At 41.5% G+C, this 27,592-nt stretch overlaps 1 protein-coding gene across 1 annotated transcript in view; it reads right to left on the minus strand.

Annotated features, from left to right (window-relative positions):
- The window catches only part of IDUA (alpha-L-iduronidase), a 700,883-nt gene that overhangs the window by 181,430 nt on the left and 491,861 nt on the right, over positions 1-27,592 (minus strand). The window contains exon 12 of the mRNA XM_044061120.1: positions 19,808-19,884. Within this exon, the coding sequence (XP_043917055.1) occupies positions 19,808-19,884 (77 nt within the window). The remainder of the gene's footprint in view (positions 1-19,807; positions 19,885-27,592) is intronic.

A 27,592-nucleotide genomic window follows, 5' to 3' on the forward strand; every position in this document is an offset into this window, starting at 1 on the left:
TGTATGCACAGCTTTCATATTTTCTCCACTCAAACACGTTTTGCCTAACACTTCAAAAAATCCTTGGATGGATGTATGATCTTACTTGGATTTGACATGCAGGAACTACTTACCTTCTCTTCTGTGTCCAAATACTGTAATATTGTTTGAAAACATCCAAACAATGAAATGTAAATATTTCAACCACATTCAGGATGTTAGGAAGATATGTTTTATCAGCCCCTCAATCTCTTGGTTTAAAAGCATTTATTACCTTTGTTTTACTTTTCTATCCAAAATTGCAATACATCATAAAATTATTGAACTGTAGACTTCCAAGATGGCTGCACACTGATCAACAGCTTAATTACAGCTCTCAAAGTTTGAAAAAAGAAACTGAGAAATAAGAGCTAGTCATTTTTCCAGCTTACATAAAATTCAGTTATTGGCTAGTATGCACACTGCCTGGATGCAAGCAAAAAAGACAATTAGAGAACCTGAAAGAAATTCAACTAGAAAATATTAAGAGAAAACACTGACTGGGAAGAATCCTGCAGCAGCTCGGTGAAAAGCAGTTCAAGTTCCAGCTTTGGTACAAGAGATGGATTCCAGTAATTCAGAGGAAAAAAAATCAAATGTAATCAGAGCTGATTACAATAAATGAAACATGGAAGAAGTATATCAACTCAAATAACAAAAGTCTGGAAAAAGTCGAGGAAACTTTGATAAAACAACAAAAATCTGAGGTTGAAATGAAGAAGAGGCTGTCTGAGTATGAGACTTCTCAAGAAGATATATATATTTTTTAAAAATTACAGTTAGAATATAGAGTATGCTACAAAAAGCTCAGATGTCTTGTTATTCCAGAGACACTGGAAGGAACATATTTTATTACTTTTATGAAAGTACACCTAAGCAATTGGATTGCTATTCCACAGAGGATTTGATAACTGACAGAAAACAGCTAGAAAAGATGAAGAGAAAACACTGACTGGGAAGAATGCTGCAGCTGTTCAATATGCAATCTACACACCGAGTGTATGCTACAATTCTGGCCATGAGAAAGCAACCAAAATCTGTATTAGTAACAGAAAGAGTCAGTCCTAATAAAACTGTGGCTGAAGGGCAAACTATTAAAATCTGGAGACAGAGAAGTGTTTGTGGGAAATGATTATTCACCATACACCAGGCAGAAGAGAAGCAAATTTATCCCAGCAATCAAGGAATATCGAGAGGCAAGTGTGAGATTCACACTACTGTATCCAGCCGTCTTCAGAATATTTTTTCCCTGGGGATCAAAGATATTTTTGATGCAGAACAGGCTAAGGCAGTAATACAAACGTTTATAGGTTAATTAAGTTCATAGGTAAGCATTAAGCTAACTGCTCTTATGGGCTTTTTTAAGCCTAGTCAATTTCCATTTTGTGCTAGAAATAACCTATCTCATTTGGTTATAGATAGGTCTTAACCATCTCATTGTCAATAAGTATATATTACCCCAATTGAGAATAACCGGGATCATACATAATTATATATTACCCCAACTGAGAATAATTGGGATCATACCCAAGATAATTTGAGGGGATCCGTGTATAGAATAAAGCTTTCAGGAGCTGCCTCTGTCCATTAGTAGTACAGAGGCAGTCCCGGGGTAAATTTTCTGTTTCCCATCCATAGATCTAAGTTGTACTTGATTACGGATAGAGATGAACTTTGTTTTATGTGAATGGGGACTCTATTCAACAGCAGCAGTATCCTCTGAGAAATATACCTGTCCCTCTTAAATGTTCTGTTGATGTTGAAGAAGAGGATTACATTCCCAGACTAAGTATTTCTGATGACATTTGACTTGCTAATGTGCAGTAAATCCATCAGTAATGGGTCAGAGGATGTCTTGTATGCCAGACACAGGTTACCTATTAGCAGTCTGTAGGATACCATGTATAGTGACACAGCTTTGAGTTGGTCCATGAAGGACATGTTGTTTAGGCCTTGTATCTCTTTAGTAAGGTATCTCTGTGGGTGTTCCAGTTGCTGCATGTGCTCGACTGATGCATGCAAAAGGGGGCACTATATTCAATGACTGGCCTAATGAGGGCTAAGTAAAGGGGGGAGCAATGACATCCCTAGATCTACACAGAAACCCTTTGTTTATAAGCTGTGCAATACAGAAGGTCTTTTTTACAACAATAGACACATGTTGGTCAAAAGTTAGGTCACTGTCCACATAAGTTCCCAAATCCCAAACAGCTGGGTCAACTATTATGGGGCATATTGTCAATGTGGTAGTTTCCTGGGTAGATGACTTCCCAAAGGATAAAATAATATTTTTGTGAATTTAGTTTCAGTCCATGGTTTTGGCATCAGTTATTTATTTGAGAAGAATGAGAAGAATTATGCAGCTGCTCAGCAAAAAGCTACCTCAACCTGGCCAAAGGTTTTTGACACAATTCCTCACTCAGTCATAGTACAAAAGTTAAGCAAACTGGGAATAAACACCTTTATCACCCAATGGACTGCTAACTGGCTCACAGATAAGGAGCAGGGTAGATGACTTTCCTATAGTGATGTGCTAAACTTCCACAGACATCCATCTGAGGATGGAGGCTTAAGGCAGTATATATACACCGGGCTAGGTGAAAACCTCTAAGCTGCTCCCCCTATCCCCAGAAAGCACAATTCGTAAATTAGAACACATACAAACAATCTGACAGCCCTTAATTTCAATCTCCTTCAGCAGTTTTCCATCTCTCACAACCATGACTTTCTCATCGCAGTTCACCAAACTATAAGATTTCCTGCAGGATGGCTAAGTAATTTAAGGATTCAATGACTTTTCCTAATCTGCAAAGCTTGTCAGCCATAGCCCTTTGGTATTGGCTTTTATTTCAGAAAGACAGATGCCAAACAGCATAGGTCCCAGCACAGAATCCTGGAGACTCCACTGGTGACTGGTCTCTTTGTGTAGTTAGCTTCCTCTATTTTGATTTCATGCATCCTATCTGTGAGCCAAATGGCAATCCATTGGGTGACAGATGGGTTTATTCACAGTTTATTTTGCTTTTCTACTATGCCTTAATGGGAAATTGAGTCAAAAATGTTGGCCAGGTCGAGGTACACGGTGTGTGCCATTTTACCTTCATCCATTTCTTTGGTGACATTTAAAAAAAATAGCTTGAGGTACTTGGTGTGTGCCATTTTGGCTTCATTCATTGCTTTGGTGACCTTTTCAAAAAAAAAAAAAAACAGGTTGAGGTATGTGATGTGTGCCATTCTGTTTTCTCCCATTGCTTTGGTGACCTTTTCATAAAATCCACCAGATTGAATAAGCATGACCTGCCCTTGATGAATCCAAACTAATAAGGATCCAGTGCTTGGAGGTTCCCTATGTCCTGATCGATTAATTCCATGATAAGTCTTTACTTGGCCTTGCAAATGAGACCGATCAGACTTATATATCTGTAATTGCCTGAGTTTGTAGAACAACAAAAAGTGAGCCATCAAACAGCAGAGGACCCGAATTCTCATTCTTCTGACAATAAAGCTGATAGAGAGAATTTGCCAGTGAAATATTTTCCAATGTTCCAAAGGAAAATAATTAAAAGACACAGCAAAGCACAGGAGTTGACTATAAGAATCAGGAGTACCGTGAACTTGAACCACAGTCTGGTGTTGAAAGATGGAGATGAACAGGATGATGACCAGCAACATTAAAATTAGTGAATAAATGTAAGATTATAAAGCAACATTCACATTTATGAAATATGGCTTTGCAAGAAAAAGTGGGCTGAGAAGGACTGGACTTTTGTTGACCTTATTAAACTTGTGGGTGGACTGTACAGCATATATCCTACTTTATGTAATTAATGTTTAAAAGGACACTAAAAGGGGAACAAGTAACTATAAAAAAGTAACTGTAAGTAAAATAATTTTTGTTCTTAATAGTATTTGTATAAAATATTTAATGATATAAACTGCATGTTATATAGTAAAGTAGTTTTATGTAGTAGGTAGTTGTGGGTATCTTAAATGTGGGGGTGAGGGTGAATCTTTTACTGTTGTACACGATAAAGATATTAAAGTAAAGAAGTAATTTTTTCATTTTAAGAAATATAGGTGTTATAATGTGAAAATAGAAAGGATGGAGAAAAGCAAGTTTAAGGTAATATGCTGTAATCTTGGGCTGTTGCATTGGGGGCGTGGTGTAAAGGTGCACTGATTATATTATACATAGAGTTGAGATGTTTTATTTTTGTATAGGTGAATGTCTGAATTAATGTCATTGGCCTAACCTAAAAAAAAGAAATTATGTCTTACCATAATATTCCATCTGTGTTGTTGATCTTCACTAATCTTTGAGAGTGGGATTGGTTCCAAGCCTCGGAACCGACTCAGCCATTTACTCCTGCTCGCACCTTCCAAACTTTCGAGCCAGGCACTACTCATAATGCTCCCCTCAAAATTACCTCAGATCGAGCTTTCCCAACATAGTGGTGGACAGACAAGTGGAAATTATAGTCAAAATAATACACATAATAGTTAGAGACCAGATATGTGTCCTTCATATGAAGCTGGCTATGGAAAATCTGATTCACTAAGAGTCTCAGGTTGGGGGAAGGAGGATGGGGATGTCAAGGATTAGTGAAGATAGACAACACAGATGGAACGTTATGGTAAGACATAACTTCTTTATCTGATGTTGTCGATCTTCACTTAGTCCTTGATAGTGGGATAGAGTCTCCAGCTACTTTAGTCTTGGGAGGTCTCACAGAAGAATATTCCTAAGCACCCAGAGGATGCCCATCTTGTAATGAGTGCTAAAGGTACGAGGAGAAGACCAACTGGTTGCTGCGCAGATATTGTTCAAAGATGCCCTGGCATGAAAAACTGCAGAATGTGCCATTGCTTTCATTCAATGAGCTTTAACTGGATGTGAAAGTTGGAGTCCTCTAGAATGACAGATGAAAGTTATGCAGTCTCTAAGTCATTTGGCCAAAGTAACCTTGAAACTGGATTACCTAATGAGAGAGAGGAGAATGCCACAAATAATTGGCCAGATATTCTAAAATCCTTTGTTATGTGAAGATAAAATATTAATTGTCTGTGGACATCTAGTAAGTGAAGGGCATACTGCCCTTTATTAGAAAAATTAGGAAAGAAGACTGGCAGTTGAAGAGTTTGGTTAATGTTAGATTCCGAAACAACCTTAGCTACAAAGGTTGATTTTTTTTGTCCTAAGAGCATCCCTTTACTTGTGAAATATTAAATAGGGAGGTTTGCAGGATAAGGCCTGAAGTTCAGATACTCTTCTGGCGATGTAATAGCTACCAAAAATAAAGTTTTCCAAAACAAATATTTTAAGTCACAAGTCACCGATGGCTCGAAAGGGTTCATAGTAAGGGCCTGAAGAACTAAAGTTAGATCCAAGGAGGAATGGGTTCCTTCAATGGATGTCTTAACATTAGGAGATCCTTTAAAAATGGTTTACAAAGTTTGTGTGACATTAGAGATGCACCATTAAGACCCATATGAAAGTTGGAAATTGCTGCTAGGTGAACTTTAATTGTTGAAGTAGAGGAACCAGATTGTTAAAGGATAGCTAGAAAATCCAATACCTTATAAATAGGGCTTGTAAAAGGGTCTAGTCCATTGTCAAGGGCCCAGTTAGCAAATTTTTCCCATTTACTTTGATACAGCTTCCTAGCAGAAGGTTTGTGATCAGCAAAAACAATTTCTCGGACAGGAGAAGAAAGGCAAGGATGCCTGGCAATCATGGGAATTGGAGAAGCCACACTGTAAGCTTGAGATGTTGGGAGATTCGGATAAACCATGCTCTCCAGATGAGACAGCAGATCTGGAGCTGAGTCCAGACTCCATGGTTTCTGAAGAAGATGAGGCCAAAGGAATGGAAACCAAACTTGTCTAGGCCAGAAGGGGCAAAGAAGATTACTGAGTTCTCTGACCTTTAGGCTTTCTTTAGAAACTGGGATATCAAGGGAGTCATGGGAAAGGCATAGAGGAGACCAGGGGGCCAACTGTGGAGAAGAGCATCTCTGAGTGACTCCCCCGGAGGGGGAATTAGGGCAAAGTAATTGCTGCACTTGTTGCTCAGGGGGGATGCAAAAAGTTTGCAGCAAGGTTGGCCCCAGTGATGAAAAATCTTCTTTGCCACCACAGGATTGAAAGACCACTTGTGATGCATGAGAATGGTTCTGCTCAGTTTGTCCGCTATCACATTGGAGCTCCCTGAGATGTGCATTGCTGTGAGAAAGCAGTTGGAAGAAATTACCCATTGCCAAACTCAGAGGGTTTCTTGACATAATGGGTAAGATTTGGTCCCCCCTTGTTTGTTGCAGTATCAGACTACTGACATGTTGTCCATCTGAATAGCTACTGTCCCTAGAGGAAGGATGTCTTGGAATGCTTGCAACGCTAATAGCATGGCCCTCATCTCTTGATGTGCAAGTTGGCCTCCAATTGGGACCATGTGGCTTGGACTGTTCTTCCCACATAATGCCCCCCCCAATCTGGAAAGCATCCATAGTCACTATGGCTTGGGGCTGGGGAAGAATGAATGGCCGACTCAAGAGAATCTGATCAGAGTGGAGCCACCATGTGAGATCCTATTTCAACGATTGGTAATCAAGATTAGGTGAGACATTAGTAGGTGCATCACACTGAGAAGCAAGTAGCCATTGCAAAATTCACATGTGATGCCTTGCTAGGGGAACAACAATTACTGATTCTGCCATGGAGACTAATATTTGTAGGAATAGTTTTGTGGGAACCCTTTTGTTTCATAGAATTCGTCTGACTTGTGGTCTGATGTGTTGAAGTCTTTCTGGAAGGAGTGAGGCAATTCCTGAAACAGTGTTTAAACGGGCTCCAATAAATTCTAATTGCTGAGTGGGTTGCAAGCTTGATTTCTCAAAATTTTTGGTTATGCCTAGAAATGTACAGAGGTGTAGAGTCGTACCTCTCAACTGTACAGATTTGCACAGAATGTCCAGATTTTTGCCTCATATTTTTTATCTGTTCCTCATAAAATTAGTGATTTTCTGGCAAATCACTGGAATGTTCTGAAGAAGTCACTAAATAATAATATACATTTGTGTTTTAGACTTCATATCCTTCAGAAAAATGCATGCTAAGACAAACCTGTCACTCTAGCAACTTTCTGAGTTTATAAAATGAATATTTAAAATCTGTCTCTATTTTTCAGCCTTTTTCCCCCCAATTCTGTTAGGCTTTTCCAGATTTTTTGCAGTAAGAGGTTGAGATGGATGTGTAGAGTGTAGTCTATTGCCCATTCTAACTGACGTCTGGTGGTCAAGGTAGGGAACTACTCGAAATCCTAGCAATCTGAGATGAGCTGCCACTACTGCCATGCATTTGGTGAAAACCGTTGGGGGCTGTGGTGAGTCCAAGGGGCAGCACTCTGAACTGGAAATGATTGGCTCCCAACCAGAAACGCAGATATCTCCTGGAGCTTTTGTCCATTTTCTATATGGTAATAAGCATCCTGAAGGTCTAACAGAGCACATTCAACTGCCTTTTTCCAAGAATGGAAGTATCTACTGTAACGAGACCATCCGGAATTTGGTTTGCTGAATGGCCTTGTTGAGATGGCTGACATCCAAGATGGGTCTCCAGTCCCTCTGTTTTTTTTTGGGCACTAAAAAGAACCTTGAGTAAAACCCAGATCCTGTTTGGTCTGCTGGGGCTTTCTGGATGACTCTTTTGTCTAGCAGTCTTTGAATCTCTAAAGTTGCTGCTTCCCTGTGACTGGGTGGTATGTCAGTGAGTTTCTTCTAGGATGATGGGGGAACTGATAGAGGTATTTTGTAACCTCTGGACATTATTCCCTGCACCCATTTATCCATAGTTAATATTTGCCAGGCAGATTGGTGCAGAGAGAGTCATCCCCTGACTGCCTCCAGAGGAGGACAATCAGGCACCCATTCAGGGGGCTGGTAGGAAATAGCAGAGAAAGATTCTCTGGACCCTTGGTTTTGAGGTCCATTTCTGCCTCTGAGGTGGCATCTTCCGTTACTTCCCCCTCTGCCCTGGGGAAAGTCTTTGCCATATGAATTCTGGAAAGGCCCTTTGGATTTTTTAAATCATAGTCTCCCACTTCTCTGGTTACTAGAATAGGGCCTCTGAGGAGTGTAAAAACATATGCCTATGGCAGAAAGAACCTTATCATACTTTTCACATCTGGCTAAAGTGTCTTTAACCTTGGGACCAAAAAGGGTAGATCTGTCAAACGGAGCGTTGACAAACAATGCTTTGAATGGCTCCACAAAGTCGCACAAGCACATCCAGGAATGCCTTCTAATGGCTATGCTTAAACCTGCTGCTCTGGAAGTCCCTTCAGCTGCATGAGCAATCAGCCTCGTGGATGAATTAGAAATTGCATCAAGGGTTGCTAGCTGAGATGTAACTTTGTCCTGTACCCCTTCAGCCACTGCTCCTTTGAGGGTATCAGAGAGCTCCTTGATCAGATCCAGCTGTAGTCTTATAAAATGCACCATATAATTCAAGGACCAGACAGCAAAGGTCATTGAAGCATAAGCGCACTTCCCAAATCTATCCAAAGTTCCAGACTCCTTGTTAGGAGGTTGGACAGTCGGATTTTCCTCGGCAAGTTCCCATTTTGTGGCTGCCACTATCATCACGGCATCAACGAGTATTGCTTTGACCCATGACGCTCATCCTTAGGAGCTGATAAATACGATCAGGGCTTTTGGGGATCAGCTCAATGACGTCATGCACCTTCCACGCTCATAGCAATCAACAGCAGGCAGAGAGATCCAAGTAGTAGAGGGTTGGGCACAAAAAGCCTCCAGGTATACTGACTTCTCCAAGGAAGGTTGGATAGAAGACCAGCCATCCCTCTGTTTCAGGATTTCTAGGATGTCCTCAAAGGAAACATCATCAGGGGTGACCTGGGGGAACCTCCTCCTTCGTCAAAATCAGTATCTTCAGTGAAAGACTCTTCCAGGGGGTCTGAGGTGCTTCCAAACTGCACTTCACCTTTGCAGGAACTCCCTCAGGGGATGATCTGGGGAACTGTCCAAAGAGGAAACCACCAAAGTGGGTGAAGAATTTTTTTTTTTAGCAATTAAGAAGGGATAGAGATAGATAGAAAGAGGAAAATACCAACAATGGTAATATAAGAGTACCTAAAAATGTAATAAGGGAAAGAATTATACTAACAATGGTACTTACAGAGACAAGCAATGGTAGAAAGATGAAGAGAAAAGAAACACACTCATGCAAAGCTACAAGAGGAGCGGGTATACAAAGAGAAGACTGAAGAAGTGAATTACACAAAAATATGCAGAGATAAGAGTTTTAATAGAAATAAACTTACTCAGAATCAGCCAAGACTTAAGAAAAGGACAAACTTGTCTGACCTACAAAGCAGCAAATGAGATGTGAAGTAATTTTGAGAGGAGCATTATGGGTAGTGCCTGGCTTGAGAGTTTGGAAGGCGTAAGCTGGAGTAAACAGCCAAGTCAGTTCTGAGGATCAGAACCCATTGGCAAGGATTGAGTAAAGACTGACAATATTAGATCAAGTGTTTTCTGTAAGCAAGTAAGCTTGAAAAATAAGACAAAATGATGACTCTCATGAAAAGTGCTAAGTTTTGTGCATACGCAATGATATTAGATTGGTTTTGTTTCTCATTTAGCAAATGCTCAGCATGAGTCAAGAAATCTGCAGCTAAAGGTAGCTGTATATTCTGTTCTTATGTTTCCATGGAGATGAGCTGACTATAGGCGCAAGCAATTATCCTTCTGAGCATTGTTTGTTGAGGGAAATGATAAAAATTTAAAGATATAAGGGCAAGCAGTTCAGTAAAATAATAAAGTTTGAATTTGACGGAAGTGAATAAGAGATAGCAGCTTCCCTAGCAGCCTTAATACTTTAACGTATTTAACAGAACAGTGTATAACTTAGTTTTAGTTTTATTTAAAGATAGCCAGTGCACTTTTTCTTAAGGCCAAAAGTTAATGTCTTCTGAAAGCAAACAAGCTGTTTTTCACATTTGGGAGGGGAACAGAGATAAGAAAAGAATAAGCAGCAATCAAAATGATGACTCTCATGAAAAGTGCTAAGTTTTGTGCATACAGAATATTAGCTTGGTTTTTGTTTCTCATTTAGCAAATGCTCAGCACGAGTCAAGAAATCTGCAGCTAAAGGTAGCTGTATAGTCTGTTCTTATGTTTCCATGGAGATGAGCTGACTATAGGCACAAGCAATTATCCTTCTGAGCATTGTTTGTTGAGGGAAATGATAAAAATTTAAAGGTATAACGGCAAGCAATTCAGTAAAATAATAAAGTTTGAATTTGATGGAAGTGAATAAGAGATAGCAGCTTCCCTAGCAGCCTTAATACTTTAATGTATTTAACAGAACAGTGTATAACAGTGTATAACTTTATTTGAAGATAGCCAGTGCACTTTTTCGTAAGGCCAAACGTTAATGTCTTCTGAAAGCAAACAAGCTTTTTTCACATCTGGGAAGGGAACAGAGATAAGAAAAGAATAAACAGCAATCAGCATAAGTTGGAGCACAGACTGTAACATGCACTTAAGCATGGATAACCTTAAGTTTAGGTTTGGCAATGCCTGTGGGTGCAGCTGCCTATTCAGGACAATTGTTCCTATCAGAAGGGTTAAACTTCATTTTTTGAAGATGTACATTTTGTGTGTTTGTTCTAAGTTAACATGTTATGGGAGTGTTCTGAAAATGTATTTAGTGTTTTGTTAGAGGGTTTGTTTTCATTAAACATTCTGAAAAAAGTGATACAGTTTCAAGTAGAAATGACAAAAACAACTGTATAAAAAAATCAATCTGCCAATCAGGTTACACAAACATTGGAAATATACATTCAAAAAATCTGTTGTGTCTAACAGGTGGGAATAATAACTTCCTATCATAGTGGCTGCACCATCCCTATTATTTCGGAATGCAAATGGCCTTACAAGTACTGACAAATAGTATGAGTATTCAACTGCATTAAGAAATGCAGCAGGAGACACATTTGGATAGAAATGACTATCTGAATTTGATAAGAAAGGATTTCAGGATGGATATTCATCAGAATAACAGGGACAAAGGAAAAGGAAAGTATTATACTAATTGCTAAATGAGCTCCTATAGTGAGAAAAGAGAAAAGAAAAGATAATGAGGGAAGATTTGTGGTAGTAACCAGCTACTGACAAGGTAGGAGGATTATGATGGCATGTATTTATATTCCATAAAAACTGCTATTATGGAGATAAGAACATTTTGGGAGAAGTAATCAGTTTTCAGTAGGGACTGAAAAGGGTCGAATGACTAGCTCATTCCACTGATTAATCTTAAATAAAAATAATTAATGTATAAATCATGATTTGTGAGTGTAATTAGTCTAATTTTTAATGCTTCATGTTCCCTAAATTGTAGGGGTCGCTTGATATTTGACGCGACTTTATTGGATAACTATTATAACCAGTTCCATCAACTATTACATATAGTAACTTTATCCAAAAGCAAGAATACTTTGGAGATAAGAACCTGACAGATTTAACACTTTAACATTTGTAGACCTGAATCTTTAAAAACGGTTTGTCAGTTTTATGTTGTTGATACTTCTGAACCCGAGGTGTGATATTTTAAGGTCTGAATCCAAAGATGACTACTTCTGACCTGTAGGTATAGATAGCAAAACATTCTCATATACAACTCCAGGATTAGGAGGGATGTTACTACACTGTAGGAAATACAGAAAAGATAACTACATACTAGGTTATTATTTATCTTACAAATGACCTCTTCGACTTCTCTTGGCACTGTGCAAGATATTGCCACTCCTCTTCTTGTATCCCTCTAATCATTGTCTTGTTTAAAAATGAATACTGAGATTTCAGTAAAAATACATCATCCATTTCTGTAGGCCTTACTTCCAAACAGTCTCAGCAATGTGTTAACAGAGAGGCAATTCACATGATAAAAATGCATTATAACTTAGGGAAGAAAATATACATTCTCAATAGAAAATAAGTGGCTGTATACATGAAAAAAAAAGAAATTATGTTCTTACCATAACATTCCATGTGGAGTGTTCATCTCGCCTTTGTTCTTACACATGGGTTCGGAGCCAATCCTCGGCTCCGAGTCGGCCGCATAGCAAAGCTCTGCATCTTAGAGAAGCTCGAGACCAGGCTATATCCCACAATCCTCCCTGCCATTACTCAGATCTAGTTTGCAGACAAACCAGACTAACAATAAACCTGAGGTGCTAAGGCTACATACTGCTACAAAAATTCAGGGACACCATCTCACTGACAAATAAACTAAAAGGGTAACGAATATACCCTATGAGGTAAGAGGTAATATATATACCCGGAAGAGGTAAAGACATGTGGACCAGACTCTAGTCCTACTCGTTCTTCCAAACACGTGAGGGAGGGAAGGGGGGGAATGTAAGAACAAAGGCGAGATGAACACTCCACATGGAATGTTATGGTAAGAACATAACTTCTTTATGTGAGAGTGTTCAATCTCGCCGTTTGTTCTTACACACGGGTAGCGTCCCTAGCTCCATCACCCTGAGTGACTCATGGAAGAACGTTCCTGAGCACAGTGGAACCAAAAGATGTCCTGTCTTTGGAGGCTTTGTCAACCCTATAATGAGCGATGAAAGTATGTAGTTTAGACCACGTGGCTGCTGCACAAATCGTGTCCAAAGGCAGGCGAGCTGCATGAGCCAAGGAAGTGGAAACGGATCTAGTAGAATGGCCCTTAGGTTTGGTGGGCAAGGCCTGATTTGACTTAGAATACACAAAGGCTATACAATCAGTAAGACATTTAGAAAGCATACGTTTTGTAACTGCCATGCCCGTTTCATTGTCTGCAAATGCAACAAAAAGTTAATCTGTTTTTCTGTAATCTTTAGTCCTGTCCAAATAAAATCTTAGCTGTCTGTGGACATCTAACTTGTGCAGCATATATTCCAGCTTGCTGGTATGGTTTTTGAAGAAAGTAGGGAGTTCATTGGACTGATTAATATTTATGATAGAACATACCTTAGGATGGAAAGACGGATTTGTTCGTAAGGAAACTCTATCTGGGTGGAAAATTAAGTAAGGTGGTTTAATTGACAGTGCTTGCAGCTCTGACACTCTCCGAGCTGAAGTAATCGCTACAAGAAAAAGAGTCTTCCACAACAAAAACTTCAGGAGGCAAGAAGAGGCTGGTTCGAAGGGTGGCAACATTAGTTGTGACAATAACAAATTTAAATTCCATGGGAATAAAGGGTCTCTGACGGGCGGTCGAAGATGGAAGGAACCTTTCATAAAAGCCTTACAAAGCCTGTGGGGCATAACAGAAGAACCGTCCTCACCAACATGGAAGTTGGATATGGCCGCCAACTGTACTCTTAGTGTGGAAGTAGAGGCTCCTTCGTGGAAAAGGATGGATAGAAATTCTAGAACTTTATGTAAAGGAGCAACCAGGGGATCCAAGTGTTGACTAGATACCCAGTACACAAAGCGTTTCCATTTACTCTTGTAGAGTTTTGTAGTGGAAGCCTTATGAGAGGCAACCAAAATGCGTTGAACTGCCGGAGAAAGTAGATCAGACCTGGCTAGGCGGGGAAGTGGAGCAGCCAAGCTGCTAGTTTGAGGGATAGAAGAGACAGGTGAGGAACTCCCGACGAATGTGTCAGTAGATCTGGTACTGGGTCCAGGATCCACGGTTCCTCTGTTTGATGGGCTCGAAGAAAGGGGAACCATATCTGTCGAGGCCAGAATGGGGCTATGAGTATAATTGTCCTTTCCAGGTTCATGGCTTTCTGAAGACATTTGGGAATCAAGGGGGTAGGTGGAAATGCATATAGGAGACCCGGGAGCCAATCATGTATCAGTGCGTCCCTGGGGACATCCCCTGGAGGGGGTAGAAGGGCAAAGTAGCTTCTGCATTTGGTATTCATCGGGGAGGCGAATAGATCGCAGCAAGGCTGGCCCCATTTGCGGAAAATTCTTTCCGCCACCTGTAGTTTGAGGGACCACTCGTGAGGTAACAGGATGGCTCTGCTCAACCTGTCCGCAATGACGTTGGATGACCCCGGGATGTGCGTTGCTATCAGAAAGTGACCCGTGGACTCTACCCATTGCCAAATTCTCATGGCCTCTCTGCATAATGGGTAAGATCTGGTTCCCCCTTGTTTGTTTATGTACCAGACTACAGACATGTTGTCTGTCTGAACTGCTACTGTTCCTAGAGGTAGGAGGGTTTGAAAGTGTTGCAACGCCAAGAACACCGCCCTCATTTCCAGAACATTTATGTGCAGGTTGTACTCCATGTTGGACCATTCCCCTTGGACTGTTCTTCCCTGAAAAAGTCCCCCCCATCCAATCAGAGAAGCGTCCGTGGTTATAGTGGCCGTCGGATTCGGTAGGCCGACCCATAGTGAGATCCTGACTGGACACCCACCATGAGAGGTCTCGCTTGCAAGAATCTGTTATCAGAATCTCGTGCATTAGGGGTAACTGCTGGAACGACCACTGCGTGAACAGCAGCCATTGGAGGAGCCTCATGTGCAATCTCCCCATAGGAACTGCAATCAGGGACGCTGCCATGAGTCCCAAAACCTTCAACACCAATTTGGCTGGGGCTTTCCTGTATTGCAGTAGAAGAAGAACCTGTTCCTTGAGGGATGAAGCCCTTACTTGAGGGAGCTTTACCAATGTTAAGCGCGTATCTAGGTCTGCTCCGATGAATGAAATATGCTGTGAGGGCAGTAAGGCAGATTTTTCGAAGTTTATGGAAATCCCTAGGTGGGAACAAAGGTTGACTGTATAGTCTCTGGCTTGTATGAGGCGACGCTCGGTGGTGGCGGTGAGGAGCCAGTCGTCCAGATAGGGAAACACCCGGAATCCTAGACATCTCAAGTGAGACACTACCACTGCCATGCATTTAGTGAATACCCTGGGGGCTAAGATGAGCCCAAAGGGCAGGGCTTGAAATTGAAAATGACTGGCTCCCAGCGGGAAGCGCAGGTGATCTCTGGACGGTCTGGCCATCTTGATGTGGTAGTACGCGTCCTTGAGATCTATCGAGCACATCCAGTCGTCCTTCTGCAAAAATGGAAGGATCGACTGAAGCGTGACCTTCCGGAACTTTTCCTTCTTCACGAAGGTATTGAGATTGCTGAGATCCAAAATGGGTCTCCAGTCCCCTGTCTTTTTTGGAACTAAAAAAGCTGCTCTCTCTAAAGCTAAAAACACAGTCCATACAGCCTACCTTGACCTTGCAAAGGCTTTCGACACAATACCCCACTCGGGTATTGCAGAAAAACTTACCAGCTTAAATGTAAACCCATATGTCACAAGATGGGTTGCAAACTGGCTTAAGGACAGAACCCACAGGGTTAGAGTTGCTGGCGCTGTGTCAGACTCCAAGCCGGTCACAAGTGGTGTCCCACAGGGCTCGGTCCTTGGCCCCCTATTGTTTGGCATCTACTTCTCAGAAGTACAGGCCAACATGGGAGGACTTTGGCTGACAAAGTTTGCAGACGACTGCAAACTGGGCGCCATAGTGGAAAGTGCATCAGACACGGATATCATTCAGAAGGGACTCACGGAAACAGATAGCTGGTGCCAGAGCCATGGCCTGAAGTTAAACGCCAAAAAATGTATAGTCATACCCTTCGGGAAAAACAAGGTAACCCCAAGCTACCATATAGGTGGCAATCCACTAAGCACAGAAGAGGTTATCAGGGACCTGGGGACCCAGGTTGGCAGTGGCCTTTCTTTTGACACTCACGTTGCTAAAGTGGTTAGAAAGACCTTCTACATTGCCCACCTGATCATGAAGGGATTCACATCCAGATCTAGTGAGGTCATTGTTCCCCTGTACTCTTCACTTATCAGACCAATGATCGAGTACAATGCCCCATTCGGGATGTATCTCACCCGACATCTGCAGCAATTGGAGAGACCCCAAAAGTTCCTCACCAAAAGGATAAAGGGACTCCAAAATCTGTCATATGCTGCCAGATTGAAGAAACTCCAGCTCTATTCAGTCGCATACCGTCTGCTCAGAGGTGACATGTGCCTGACATACAAGGCCATGTCCAACCCGAATTAATGGACATGCTCCACCTCAAAAATCCAAATCCACCAAAACCACTAGAGCAAGCGACTTAAACCTTAGCACGGATATAAATAGGACGTGCTGGAGGGATAGATTTATCACTCAGAGACTCCCTATGCTGTGGAATAAAATCCCGGTCCATGTGAGGCAGAGCACCTCGCTGACTCTGTTCAAGAGAAATCTAGACCTGTGGATGGGAGATCGTAGGTTTACCCCGGGAATCATCTCTGTGTCACTGCTGGACAGAGGCACAACAAACTAATGGGCACAGTATTTTTTCATATAAGGGGTGGCGTAAGCCACAAAAATTTGGGCTAGGCTTATAAATGCCTTAGGGCAGATAGCCTAGTATAAACCTATGAACCTATGAACCTATGAGTATGTTCCGGATCCTTTTTGGTCCGCCGGGACTGGCTGAATGACTCTTTTTTTGAGCAGCTTTGAAATTTCTATTGCTGCTGGGCCTCGCAGACAGGGTGGCACATCTGGAGACCTTCTTTGTTGGGGTGGAGTTGACATAAAGGGGATTTTGTATCCTCTGGTTACAATGCTTTTTACCCAGGAGTCTGAGGTGAGAGTTAGCCAGGCCTGTGGGTATAAAGCCAAGCGACCCCCGACTGCCTCCAGAGCAGGACAGTCGGGCCCCCATTCAGGAGTGCTGGAAAGGCTTACCAGGGATAGGATACCTGTCGCCTTGGTTCTGCGGACCTCCTCTGCCGCCGGGGCGACGTCTTCCATGTCTGCCCCCCTCTGCCTCTGGGGGGGGGGGGGTTCACTCTGTGTGGCCTGGAAAGATCCCTGAGTTCTATGGAACCACATTTTTCCGCCTCGTTGCCCTTTGGGGTACGGTCTAGATGGAACAGAAAAATGGACTCCAACAGCAGACAGAGTCTTTCCTTCCTGCTCACACCGAGTTAATGTCTCTTTCACTTTGGGCCCAAAAAAAGTGGCACCATCAAAGGGGGCGTTGGCGAAGGAAGACTTGAAGGCTTCCGCAAATGAGCACAGCCGCATCCAGGATTGTCTTCGTAGAGCAATCGCTGAAGCTGCGGCTCTACTCGACCCTTCAGCCGCATACGAGATGAGCCTCATGGACGAGTTCACTACGGAGGTAAGGGTGTTAAGCTGTGCTGTTACCTTATCTGAAACAGCAGCATCTGTGTTACCCTGGAGGGTATCTCCCAGCTCCTTGATGAGATCCCTCTGTAGATGTGTAAAATGTGTCAAATAGTTTAGCGACTGCATGGAAAAAGTCGCTGAACTAAAAACGCGCTTCCCGTATCTGTCCATAGTCCTAGAATCCTTATTAGGAGGATGAACAGAAGAGGAAGACTCCGACATCTCCTTTTTAGTGGCTGCAGCCACCACCATAGCGTCAACCGGGACTCCTTTGGTGAGATAAGTCTTGTCCTGGGGAGCGGTAATAAATTTGCTTGGTTTTCGAGGGACCGGTTCCACTGTGTCCGGTGTCCCCCATGCCCTTCGAGCAATCAAATCCATTAACTCATCGAAGGGAGGAGTAACCCAGTAGGTAGAAGGTTGAGCACCAAATGCCTTCAGCAACACCGACTCGTCCTCAGTGGGGGCTAGGGACTGCCAATCACCCCTCTGTTTTAATATCTCCAAGATGTCCGCAAATGAGACATCCTCGGAGGGGGATTTTGGGAACCCCTCTGACTCATCCAAGTCAGTGTCAGAAGTTAGAGATTCCTGTGGGGAATCTAAGTGCCTCCTCTTGCACAATCTTTTCCTCGGAACCTCATCGGAGGGGGATTCCGGTGAGGCCTCCGAGGAACAGGGGGCATCCTCTGGGGATGGCTGAGACAATGGTGCTCCACGCTTTGGATGTGTCGTGGGAACAGAAACAGAGAGCAGCTCCTTAAGGGAGGGAGAAGACGCGTCCGATGAAGTGGTTGTCTGTGTAGACAAAACCTTCCTCATGAGGTCAAAAACCCCTGAACCTCGGGTCGAGGACTCCCCCGGTTCCGAAAAACATGGAAGAATCCGAGACACGGGGCCCATGGGTCTCGACCCCGAGGACGGAGCTGAGCCAATGTGCGCCGAGGCCCCGAGAGGGAGAGTCGGCACCGAAAGGTCGGTACGACTCTCGGTCCCGGAACCAAGGAGAGATCGTTGACTCCGCGACTCACCTATAGGTTCCGATGGAGTCGAGGTAAATGGTGTCGATCGTGCAATGGACAGTTTTGGCACCGAGGGCTCCACTATCATCGGCTCATCCTCTTCCGGCTCCGAAGACTGGATGGGTCTCGAAGGAGGATCTGTTGGAGATAAGGGAAGGCCTTCTAGTTTCGACACCAGTTGGGAGGAAACTGCAATCAATTTGGAAAGGGCCGTGTTCTCCATAAGTTTCTGCACGACACGATCCACATCAGTATCGGATAATGGTCTGGAAGATCGGGTCGAAGGGGCCGAAGATGGCACCGACCGAAGAATAGAAGGTGGCGGTAGTTCGAACACCGGTTGCAAGACCTGGGGCTCAGTGAGAGATAAACGTTCGACGCTCGGCCCTGAAGTCTGTGGAACCAGCGAACGAACTTTAGAAGATGTACACGGAGCCAATGACATGGGCTCCGACATCTTCTACCTCTTCGAGGACTTAGAAGCCTGGTCAGACTTGTCCAAGGCCTCCTGGAAAGCAGGCTTAAGAAGTCCCCTGTCTATAAGTTTCTTGCGTCTATCTGTCATGACCCTCCCACTGAAGGAATGGCAAATAGAGCAATCCTCTTGCAAGTGGAGAGGGCCAAGACAGTAGACGCAGGAAGTGTGGTTGTCAGTGATGGACATTTTCTGTCCACACTGACACCTTTTAAAACCAGACTTGGCTTTTTCAGACATAACAGTAAACTCACTGTAAAAAAGATAGAATTTAACACTAGCTAATATTAAGGGAAAAAAATAAAGCAATATAGAAGGGTAGGCCCCAAAAGGGAAACCTATAAAAAAAAAAACTAACTACAATACACACACACACACACACACTATAATATCAGAAAATAAATTATCAAAAACTATAGAACTATAGAAGTATAAGAACTTTTGACAAAAAAGACTATCTTATCTGTCTAATAACAGTTTTCTCTGGTCCGAGCTCTCTGAACGATGTGACCCGTTGCAGCGGCAAACTAGATCTGAGTAATGGCAGGGAGGATTGTGGGATACAGCCTGGTCTCGAGCTTCTCTAAGATGCAGAGCTTTGCTATGCGGCCGACTCGGAGCCGAGGATCGGCTCCGAACCCGTGTGTAAGAACAAACGGCGAGATTGAACACTCTCACATCACAGGTTAAGCTATATGCAGCTATTATTTATTTAGTGTAAAAACTACTTATAAACTACTGTCACTCTGTGAAAAAGTGGTAAAGTAGCTCAGAAAATGAAACTGGTGTCACAAAATATCCACTGAGTGGAGATTATGGAGGCAAAGAAGTGCAGGATTCAGAAAAGGAAGAGAAAATATATCAGTTTCATAATACCAAAGCATGTGCACTGGGCATGCGGAATGGAAACATGGCAGAAAATGAGAACCTATCTGTAATGCATTGCAGCTTTTAGTATCAGGAGTAAAGTTTTCTAATATTAAGGAAATGACTAAAGATCCTACAACATCAATATTAAAAAGAAATGTCATGTGGTTCTATAGAGAAACAGTAAGATACAAACTTTGAATTCACGCAGCCATCACTCCAAATTACTGCAACTTGCCCTTTCGTGAGATGCATCAGTTGGACTTGTGTCACCTAAAATAGTAAAACAAGTGTAACATATGTTAATACCTGTTAAAGTACAGAAAAGCAATGTTGAGCACTATTTAGATTATCCCATTATGTGTTCTATTAAATATTACTTTGGAGTGTTATTATAAACTACATATATTAATCTATTATAGGTACCAATATTTTGTGCGCTTGTCACAAGAAAGATCTGACTGAAGTACATGTGAAATGTTTGTCTATAAGATAACTTTAGAACCAGTTCAGAGTATTGTTCCCAAAGTGGAATTTCCCAAGTTTGAGTTGCAAGAACATTACTATTGTATAAGCTATTGTTAAAATGTGTTGTATTAGCAACCTCACATCTTTTAAGCATCATCATCAAGTCTGCATCTATGTGAAGTCAGGGTCATGTAATCTTAATGCAGATCACAAGTCAAGTGAACGCTTAAAGTTTCCTATATTTAGTAGTCTGTTTTGCTGATAATAGCAAATTGATTCCATAAAATATCACATTGTATTCCAAATAAACTGTCTTTCAGGTTTCTATTAAAAGTATCAATTTCTATCGTTAAACTGATGTTTCCTAAGTTATATCAGACATTTTTTATTATTGCACCTAATGTACCAGCTTGCACCTTTTTAATACATTTGTACATCAACAATATATTACCTCAGCTTAGTATATACCTCACAGTAGACAAGTTTAGCTGAACAAGTCTTTTTGTATAACTACCAGTTCTCATGGCACTTACTTTGTAAGTAAAATAAAACAGGACCCTTTCAAATGTCTTCCTTTTTTTCAAACACCTTTACTGAATTATCACTTGTGACTTATTCAAACCGACACTTACATAAAAGTAATCAAACCATATTAACAAGTTCACATTTATAAATATTACACATCACATATATTGTTATATATTATATAATCAAAACAACACTAAATAAAGTGTCCAGTTCCTGCCTTCTGTTAAACCTCGTTCCTGCTCCAAAACAGTTTTCTGCATGTATTGTTCCCACAATTTCCATTTTGCTAAGTACTGTACTCCTACTCCCTTTCTAAGGATCCCGCTTTCTTTCACCACTTCAAATATAGTTGGTTTAGATTTTGATTTCCGTGTTCTAGTAATTGCTTTTTTAGCAGCCACCATAATTAAACTTAACAAGGCCTTACTGTGTCTAGGCAATTCAGATCCTGTAGCCCAGCTTAAAAAATAATGGCTTTACTTAACACTCACTTGCTCACCTAGTATTCCTGACAGAGTACTCTGTAGGGAATTTTTAAAGTCTGACAAGTCATTACAATCTAATGAATGAAGCATATATGCTCCCAGCTACCTTTTTTCTTCTCCACCCTTTCAAATGTCTTAATCTCCTTCTTACCACATAAAAAGAATGACGACCTGTATCCTAAACACAGTATAATCAAGTATATAAAAAAATACAGCATCGTGCACACACACATCTGGATGAGATTAGATGAAAAATGTTACGCAACAGCAGATAAACAGTCCCTTATTACTCCATTATTATATGGTTCAAAAATTCCTGAACTGTCAACAAGGACACTAAAATAAGTCACTTCAACCAAGTGCAAAATCTCAATATTAATTGTGTGTGAGCAATTATTATTCTGCCCAAAGCGTATAGCCAAATATTTTTTGGTAATAAATTTAATATTACTTGATAATGTCCACCCAAATAGGTCATCCAAATAATCTTGTAATAACTTCTGATCTTTTGGGTATTTATATCACTGTCTTACTTCAATTATTATTGATGTAAGTAACCCAGTTACTTACATCAACAGGCTAACAGAACATACAGTACCTTTTAAAACAGACTAAAATCATATCTAATCTAGCTCAACAAATGCCAGTGTTTTTGTGATGCAGGCTAGCTCACCACCACATCTATGTCATTTCACTGGCCTATTAATCAGTTACTGAATGTACATCCCTTACCCATGACATCTAAAGATGAGACCATTCATTCTGTCCTCGCAAGCCTTATTCATAACAATGTTGCAGTGCTTCAGAACAGTCTCAGAAACTTAATACCTCAGCCATGAATTTATTACATCATTGTTTAGCAAGATGATCCTATTAATAGAGGCAACAAAAAATCTGAATCAATGTAAGTAATTTTGGTAAGTGCCACAGGCTAAAACTATTGTAATGGTTTACGTAAGGCAGAAATACAGCAAGTTAAGAGAATAGCTCTTGACCCAAGAAATACAGATTGTGATATATTGTAGTCTGTAAATATCAGAAGTTACTATACCATGTTCAACTGTGGTCTTGCAAATATGATCTGTTACCACTCCATGAGCACATTTTGTTTCCCAGAAAGATCAAATTGCTGTGCTTACTTAAATAATGTTCATTCTTGTATACGTGTATATTTCAAATTACAAATGCCAGTCAGTTGTATTCTGTTATATTCAATTTTACTGCACTGTATTGCCTAATTGGCCTAGGTCATGGCTGAAAATGGTATTAGGACCAGCCCACTTACCTGATAAAATAAATAAACCCTAATTTAGAGTCGTCTACATATTTACTCATTCAGACTCACCTAGAGAGTAGAAGAGTTGACGTGAGTATATTAAACATAAAATGGGCCCAATCCAGAACCTTGGCGTACATACTTTTGCACCATCCTGCTTTAGGAAATGTATCTTGTACACTAAATCTACACTCTATAGGCTCCAATCAATTCATAATCCAGTTATATACATAAGAGTTAACGTTTAAATCTCCCTTATGTTGAACACTGGAGAGTATGAAATGGAATTAAAAGCTTTTGCAAGACCCAAGCAGAAAACATCCACTGCTAAGTTTTCATCTACGGTTTCAAACATATTCTAAAAACTCAGAAGGTTAACTCCTCAGATCGACTACATGTAAATCCGTGGTAAATGAAATAAAGATTGAAACACACATCTGAAGGTATTTCAGTTAATAAAGTCATTTAAAACTACTCCCCTATACTATATGTATGGCTTACAAGCCTAAAACTGTCCACAGTACCTGCACAGTTGCCCTGGGGAATGAAAACATCTCCTGCCTCTCAGTCATGCCTCTGGGACAAAACAGGCATCTAAAAATTATTGAAACAGATATGTTACACAGAACAGAATAGTGTTTTTAAGTTTGTTGAGAAAATAGCCCTTTAGCCTGTCTAACCCAGCCACTAAGTGAGGCCCTCTTTTACTCAGTGTCGGTATAGCTGTTTCTTCAGAAATCAGTGGACATAAAATAATTAAGCCTTGGTTTCCATAGAAGTACTAGCATCCAAAAACATAGGTCTACGGAAAAAATATAACTTAAAATATTTTTCTTGTCAGAGAGAAGAGTGTTACCAACTTTTAATGGAAGTTTTTTTTTTCTGTATCACACTTATATGAATTATAACATGTTTAAAGAATGACTTGCTATCTTCAGTGAAATGAACTATTTCATATTTGCCTTAGCTGAATGTATTACTGTTCCAAACTCAAGTCTCTCTTTCTTGTACCTTTCACTATTTTAATTGATGAAATTTTATTAAAACTTACCCATTAATGTTTATTTTTCATTAATAGCTCTGACTATATCAATTGTGATTAAAGGTTTTTAAGGAAACCTTTTTGTTTTCAGTAAGAAAGTAAGCAGATTATTTGTTCCATGTTTAAGCAGAACTTATCCCTTGATAAAGATACATTTTCTGTGTACAAATCTTGTTTCCATTTCTATAATTCATTAGTGATTATTATATAGTCAACTTTGTACAAACTCTATTGATTTGCCACCAGACCATTCCAATTATTACTCAGCTGTGTTTCCAAACTAACAGAAGTATAACTTGAGTTACTAAATTACTACAGCCTTCTGAGTCATCAGGTTCTGCATAACCCAAACAATATATAGTATGTTTTTGTGCCTGGTGGGGCTGATTACTATTATCTGCCTATAACAAGTGCTCAGTGCTTCATCCAAAATAATTTTATCCTTGGTGCTTGAAGAATTATTAGTTATGTACTTACCATAACTTGATATCTGTGTTGTCTTTCATTCCTCCTCATGAATGGGTTACAGATCTGTCCTCGGATCAGACTCGCTCACATTTCTTCAGACTAGGATCTGAGTCTCGAGCTCCTCCCACTACCCACAATGCCCCACACTCTAACCAACCTCCTCAGATCGAGTTTGCTGCCCATAGATAACAAACAGTAACAGAAAGAAAGGAATTTCAAGATATACCGTTTTATATATGTATGTGTGTGTGTGTGTGTGTGTGTGTGTGTGTGTGTGTGTGTGTGTGTGTGTGTGTGTGTGCGTGTGTGTATACATACACATATATGCATACATACATACATACATATATATGTCTACATAACCAGAGGCTCAATAAATCCAGGAACCACAGTTCTCAAAAAATAATTCTCTCCAGGTCTTCTAGATTGCAAGGAAGGGGGATGGCTGGGTGGGAATGTGAGGACGAATGAAGGAAGACAACACAGATACCAAGTTATGATAAGTATGTAACTAATAAATCTGATGTTGACTCTTTCATTCCTCCTCACAAATGGGTAGAGTTCCCCAGCTATACAACTCCTGGGTGGTCTGAAGAAAGGATATGCCAGAGCACAGCTGAACCAAATGAAGCCCTGCTACAGGAAACAAGATCCAACTTATAATGTGATACAAACATGTGAGCCTTAGACAAAGTGGCTGCAGCACAGATATCATCTAATGAGGCACTGAAAGAAAAGGCAGATGAGGAGGACATGGACCTGGTGGAGTAAGCCTTAGAAGGATGAGGTAGTTGCAATCCATTTTTGTCATAAATGAAAAAGATACAGACCATAATCCACCTGGCAAGAGTAATCTTTGAAACTGCCTGCCATAGACGGCTAGCAGAGAAGCAAACAACTGAGCAGACTTTTGAAAGGGCTTGGTCCTGTGCAAGTAAAAACATAACTGTCTGTGAACATCTAATGAATGCAACAATTGTTCTCTATCATTAGAGAAATTAGGGAAAAAGATTGGTAGTTGGACAGTGTGGTTAAGATTGGCCTCTGTAGCTACCTTAGGCATAACAGAAGGGTTTGTACAAAGGAAGACTCTATCCTTGTGGAAAATTATGTAAGGCAGCTTAAAGGATAAGGCCTAAACTTCCAGTATTCTCTTAGGTGAGGTGATGTCAATGAGAAGAACTGTTTTCCATGAAAGGAACTTCAGATTCCAGTCACCTGCAGATTCAAAGGGTTTTTGTGTTAAGGTCTGCAAAACCACAGTGAGATTCCCATGATGGGGAGGGGTCCTTAACCAGAAGCCTGAGGAGAAAGTCCTTTCAAGAAGGCCCTGCATAGTTTGGAAGCTGGAGGACAGTTGAGAACGTTGCCGGAATGAAAGTTAGAGATAGCCTTTAACTGGAGTTTGATGATGGAGAAACTAGCTCCTTCTTTGAAAAGATATGCAAGGAGATGTAGAACATCAGGAATAGATGCCAAAAAGGGATCAATGTTTTCTTTGAAAGCCCGGAACACAAACCTATTCCATTTGCTGCCATAAACTTTCTTAGTAGCTGGCTTTTGAGAGGCCAAAATAATGCCTCAGACAGCAGAAGCAAGCCTGGACCTTCAAATGATCACTGGAATTGGAGAAACCAAGCGGTCAATTTGAGGGACATCAGACTGGGGTGATAAACCTCTATGGGGTGAGAAAGGAAATCCTGTTTTGGTTCCAGAATCCATGGATACTTCCGGTGAGACCAGAGGAAGGGGAACCAAATCTGATGAGCCCAGAAGGGAGCAATGAGGATTACCGAGGACTTCAGATGCTTTGCTTTCAGGAGAAACTTTGGGATCAAGGGCAGAGGGGGATATGCATAGACAAGACTGGAGGGTGGGAGGAATCATGAACTAGAGCATCCCTCAGGGACTCCTCCAGAGGGGGATCACAGTGAAGTAATTCCTGCATTTATTGTTCTGAGGGGATGCAAATAGGTTGCAGCAATATTGACCCCAGTGGCTGAAGATGAAGTCTGTTACTGGTTGACTGAGGTACCACTCATAAGGAGTCAGAATGGACCTGCTGAGCTTGTCTGCCAGGATGCTGGCTTTCCGTGGTATATGTGTTGCAAGCAGAAAATAGTCCAAAGACATTGCTCATTCCCAAACCCTCATGGCCTTTTTGCACAATTGGTAACAGCGGGTTCCTCCCTGTTTGTTGATGTACCACACGACTGACATGTTGTCTGTATGGATTGCAATTGATGCTAGAGGGAGAACATCCTGAAAGGCTTGTGATGTGAGAAGAACAGCTCTCATCTCCAGAACATTGATATGCAGACTGGTCTATATGGGAGTAATGTCCCCGACCCCAACTGAGAAGCATCCGTAGACAACGTGGCAGAAGGGGATGGAAGAAGGAAAGGTCTGCCTAATGTCAGGTCATCTGAAAGAAGCCACCATTGCAGATGCTGTCTGTAAACAGGAGTCAGCTTAATAGGAACAGACACAGGCTGATAGAGTATAGACCACTGAGCAGCCAGAGTCCATTGAAGGACTTGCATAAAATATCTTGCAAGAGGAACTAGTGTTATGGCACCCACCACAGAACCTAGAGCTTGGAGAATCCAGGTAAGGGGAACACCAGGAAACCCTACAGTCTGAGGTGAGCTGTGGCTACTGCCATGCATTTGGTAAGCATCCTGGGGGCTGTGATGAATCCAAAGGGCAAAGCCCTGAATTAAAAATGACTGGCTCCTGGCTGGAAGCCAGCTGACTGCTGGAGCACCTGTACATTTCAATGTGATAGTATGCATCCTTTAAGTCCACACAGCACATCCAAGCCTCCTTCCGCAGCACTGGAAGAATGGACTGAATCATCACCATTTGGAACTTTGGTTTCTTTACGAGCAAGTTTAGCTTGCTTAGATCCAGTACAGATCAAAGGTCCCCAGTTTTCTTTGACACTAAAAAGAAGCAATAGTAAGTTCCGAATCTTCTTTGCGTGATCAGGACCTCTTGGATGACTCTTTTTGGAAGTAGGCTTAGAATTTCTGCTACTGCAAACTCCCTCTGACTGGGTGGACATTTGTGGGCCTCTTTGACCTCTCCAAAGGAGAACTTTAAATAGGGATAGTATAGTCTCTGGATATAATCTCTAGCACCCACTTGTTTTGTGTTATATCAGTCCAGGTGGTAGGGCATAGAGAGAAACAATCCCTGACTGCCTCCAGAGATGAGCAGTCGGGCAGCACTTCAGGAGTGCTGATAGGGCCTAGCAGAGAAGGGTTCCCTGAAGCCTGATTCTGCAGATCCCCTCTACCTCTGGAGTGGCATCTCCCACTGAAACTTCCTCCTCTGCCCCTGGAAGAAGAATCCCCATGTTGATCTTGGGAAGACCTCAGGGATTTACAGAACCAGGTTTTCCTTCCATTGTGCTGATTTCTAGAAAAGCTGCATTTTGGAGTGGAGAACCTGATCCCGATGGTAGACAAGGTCTTCCCCTCTTGTTCGCTGTGGGTTAGGGTTTCTTTGACTGATGGACTGAAGAGTGAGGATCCATTGAAGGGGGCATTAACACAGGATACCTTAAAAGGGACTTCAAAATCACAAAGCCTCATCCAGGCATGTCTGCGAATAGCAATGCCTGAAGTGGCTGCCCGAGAGGTTGTTTCCATGGAATGAGAAATTAGCCTCATTGATGAACTGGACAAGGATGAAAGAGTAGCCAATCAG

This window comes from Protopterus annectens, chromosome 2.part0 (genome assembly GCF_019279795.1).
Source record: "Protopterus annectens isolate FY-2018-M chromosome 2.part0, PAN1.0, whole genome shotgun sequence".
Classification (NCBI taxonomy): Eukaryota; Metazoa; Chordata; order Ceratodontiformes; family Protopteridae; genus Protopterus; species Protopterus annectens.